This window comes from Bidens hawaiensis, unplaced genomic scaffold, assembly GCF_021521415.1.
Source record: "Bidens hawaiensis isolate Kalapana, Puna unplaced genomic scaffold, B.hawaiensis_p1.1 tig00009327_1, whole genome shotgun sequence".
Lineage (NCBI taxonomy): Eukaryota > Viridiplantae > Streptophyta > Magnoliopsida > Asterales > Asteraceae > Bidens > Bidens hawaiensis.
The window spans coordinates 235,000-237,443 of NW_027491688.1; the positions used below are offsets into that span (position 1 = coordinate 235,000).

At 39.1% G+C, this 2,444-nt stretch overlaps 1 protein-coding gene across 1 annotated transcript; it reads left to right on the forward strand.

Moving 5' to 3' along the window:
* The first annotated feature begins 219 nt into the window (after positions 1-219).
* On the forward strand, positions 220-2,009 carry LOC143532008 (cytochrome P450 CYP82D47-like). The gene is made up of 2 exons (XM_077027169.1): positions 220-1,188; positions 1,280-2,009. Exons 1-2 carry the CDS (start codon positions 232-234, stop codon positions 1,910-1,912), a joined length of 1,590 nt encoding a protein of 529 aa, XP_076883284.1. The 5' UTR covers positions 220-231; the 3' UTR covers positions 1,913-2,009.
* Positions 2,010-2,444: the final 435 nt, after the last annotated feature.

Here is a 2,444-nt window from a genome sequence, read left to right on the forward strand (position 1 = left end):
TTGACAACAATAAATATGACGTTGACAATTTCCTTTGTAATGTTTTGTTTTGAACGGTGACCATGACAATATCTAGATGACCAACGAAAAAAATATTGTTTATTATAATTTCTCCGGTCAATCATTTGAACCCCTTAAAAAGCTACACCTATCGCTCAGCTATATATACTCTGGATTAGGGCCGCTATTAATTGTATAACACTCGCATAGTTCTCTTTGCATACAGAAGGCATGGAGTTCCATAATATGCTCTCATTTTCAACAGCTTTAGCGTCCATTCTTATTGTTTTTGTAACAACTTTCCTGTTGCGCATCTTGAGGGGAAAGCAAGTGAATACCCCACCGGCACCTCGAGCGAAGGGTGCGCTGCCTATAATAGGCCACATGCACCACCTAGGTGGATCTAAGATAACACATCATGTTTTAGGTGACATGTCAGAAAAGTATGGCCCTGTCTTTACCATCAAGCTTGGTGTTCACCAGGCTTTGGTTGTCAGTAGCGGGGCGGTAGCTAAAGAGTGCCTTACCACAAACGACAAGGCCTTTGCAACTCGACCCAAATCAAAGGCAGTAGAGTTCATGACCTATAACTATGGCGCGTTCCCCCTTGCTCCCTATGGGGATTACTGGAGACAAGTTCGCAAGATCATTATGCATGAGGTTCTCTCTCATACAAGAGTTGAGATGCTTGGAAATGTTCGAGTTTCAGAACTTAGAGCATCCGCAAAGGATATCTACAAGACATGGCGTATGAACAAAGACAGTGAAGGTTCAGATATGGTAAAGATGGACATGCAACAATTGTTTGGGAACTTGGTAATTAACCTTCTTATGAGGGTTGTATCAGGGCATAGGCTCCACTACAAGGATGCGGAAGCAGTAAGATTTCAGAATGTCGTAAAGAAATTCTTTAAGTTATTCACCACATTTGTCGCGGCAGATTTCCTTCCCTTTACAAATGGTTTCGACCTAGGAGGATATGAGAAAGAAATGAAAATGGTAGGTACAGAAATTGACGATATCGTTGAAGGATGGTTAAGGAGGCGAAAGGAAGAGAGGGAGTCTAGCTCAACACAACAAGAAGGTGACCAACACTTCATGGATGTGCTGATTTCTACTGTTCAAGATGCCGCTGAAGACGATTTTCCAGGATTTGACCATGATACAGTTATCAAGGCAACGAGTCTGGTAATTAATTACTTTATCATCGTTTCTTAAGTTTACGCCATGTAGCTCATAATCAAATCCAATAACACTAGCGGTAATTTCAATTCTGCAGGGACTTATAATTGCTGGCTCGGACACCACATCTGTAACTTTAACATGGGCTTTAGCCTTACTACTTAATAACCCACACGCATTAAAAGCTGTCCAAGATGAAATTGATAAACATGTTGGACGAGATAGACTGGTGGAGGAGTCAGACTTGAAGAACTTAGTTTACCTTGACGCCGTTATCAAAGAAACAATGCGTTTGCACCCGGCTGGACCGCTCTCCATTCCTCGCGAGTCTATGGAGGATTGCACTGTGAGTGGCTACAATATCCCAAAAGGCACACGCTTGTTTGTAAATATTTGGAAAATCCATCGTGATCCAAATATATGGACAGATCCATTAGAATTTAAACCAGAAAGATTCTTGACAACTCACAAGGATATTGATCTTAAAGGAAAAAGTTTTGAGTTGCTTCCTTTCGGTAGTGGCAGAAGAATGTGCCCTGGTATTTTCTTTGTTTTAAAGGTTGTGCCTTTAACATTAGCCAATATGATTCAACAATTTGTGATAAGCAAACCATCAAATGAGCCACTTGATTTGACTGAAAGCCCGGGACAAACTGGCAGCAAATCAACACCATTAGAAGTCCTTCTGGCCCCTCGTTTGCCCCTGAATATGTATCATGTTGGCAAATGATCGATATATGTATCAGACATCAAATCGTTTACAACCCCATTCCCATCCATCTTGTGAACCAAGTACTTGTCTAGATAACTATATCCATAAACACATCAGCTCTTGTCTAGTTGCAATAAGCTTTATTACAGCATTTGTATTTAGTTAGCATTCTTTTACATGTGTAAAGAGTTATTTTTATGTTTGTTTACTGCTGTAAACATCTCTATAAATAAATTGTATGCTTTAGTTCTTGTGGGTATGAGAAAACGTAAAACATAAAACTAAACTGATGAATATAATCTTATTTACATGAGATTCTTGAGCATCAGAATATAATGTGGAAAAGATAAGTATTAGAAATAGTTTTTTAGGGCTAAATATTAAAGTCCTAATTATCGTTTTCTTCTCCTCCAACCTTTGTTTAACAAAAAGAGATGACGTATGGCTACGCAGTTTAGTATACTAGAATTTGCTTGGGAGTTTTCTCGATTGGTATAGGTTTTTAAGAAATTTAGCTCATATTGGGGAAGAATTAATATGCCAAAGAAGC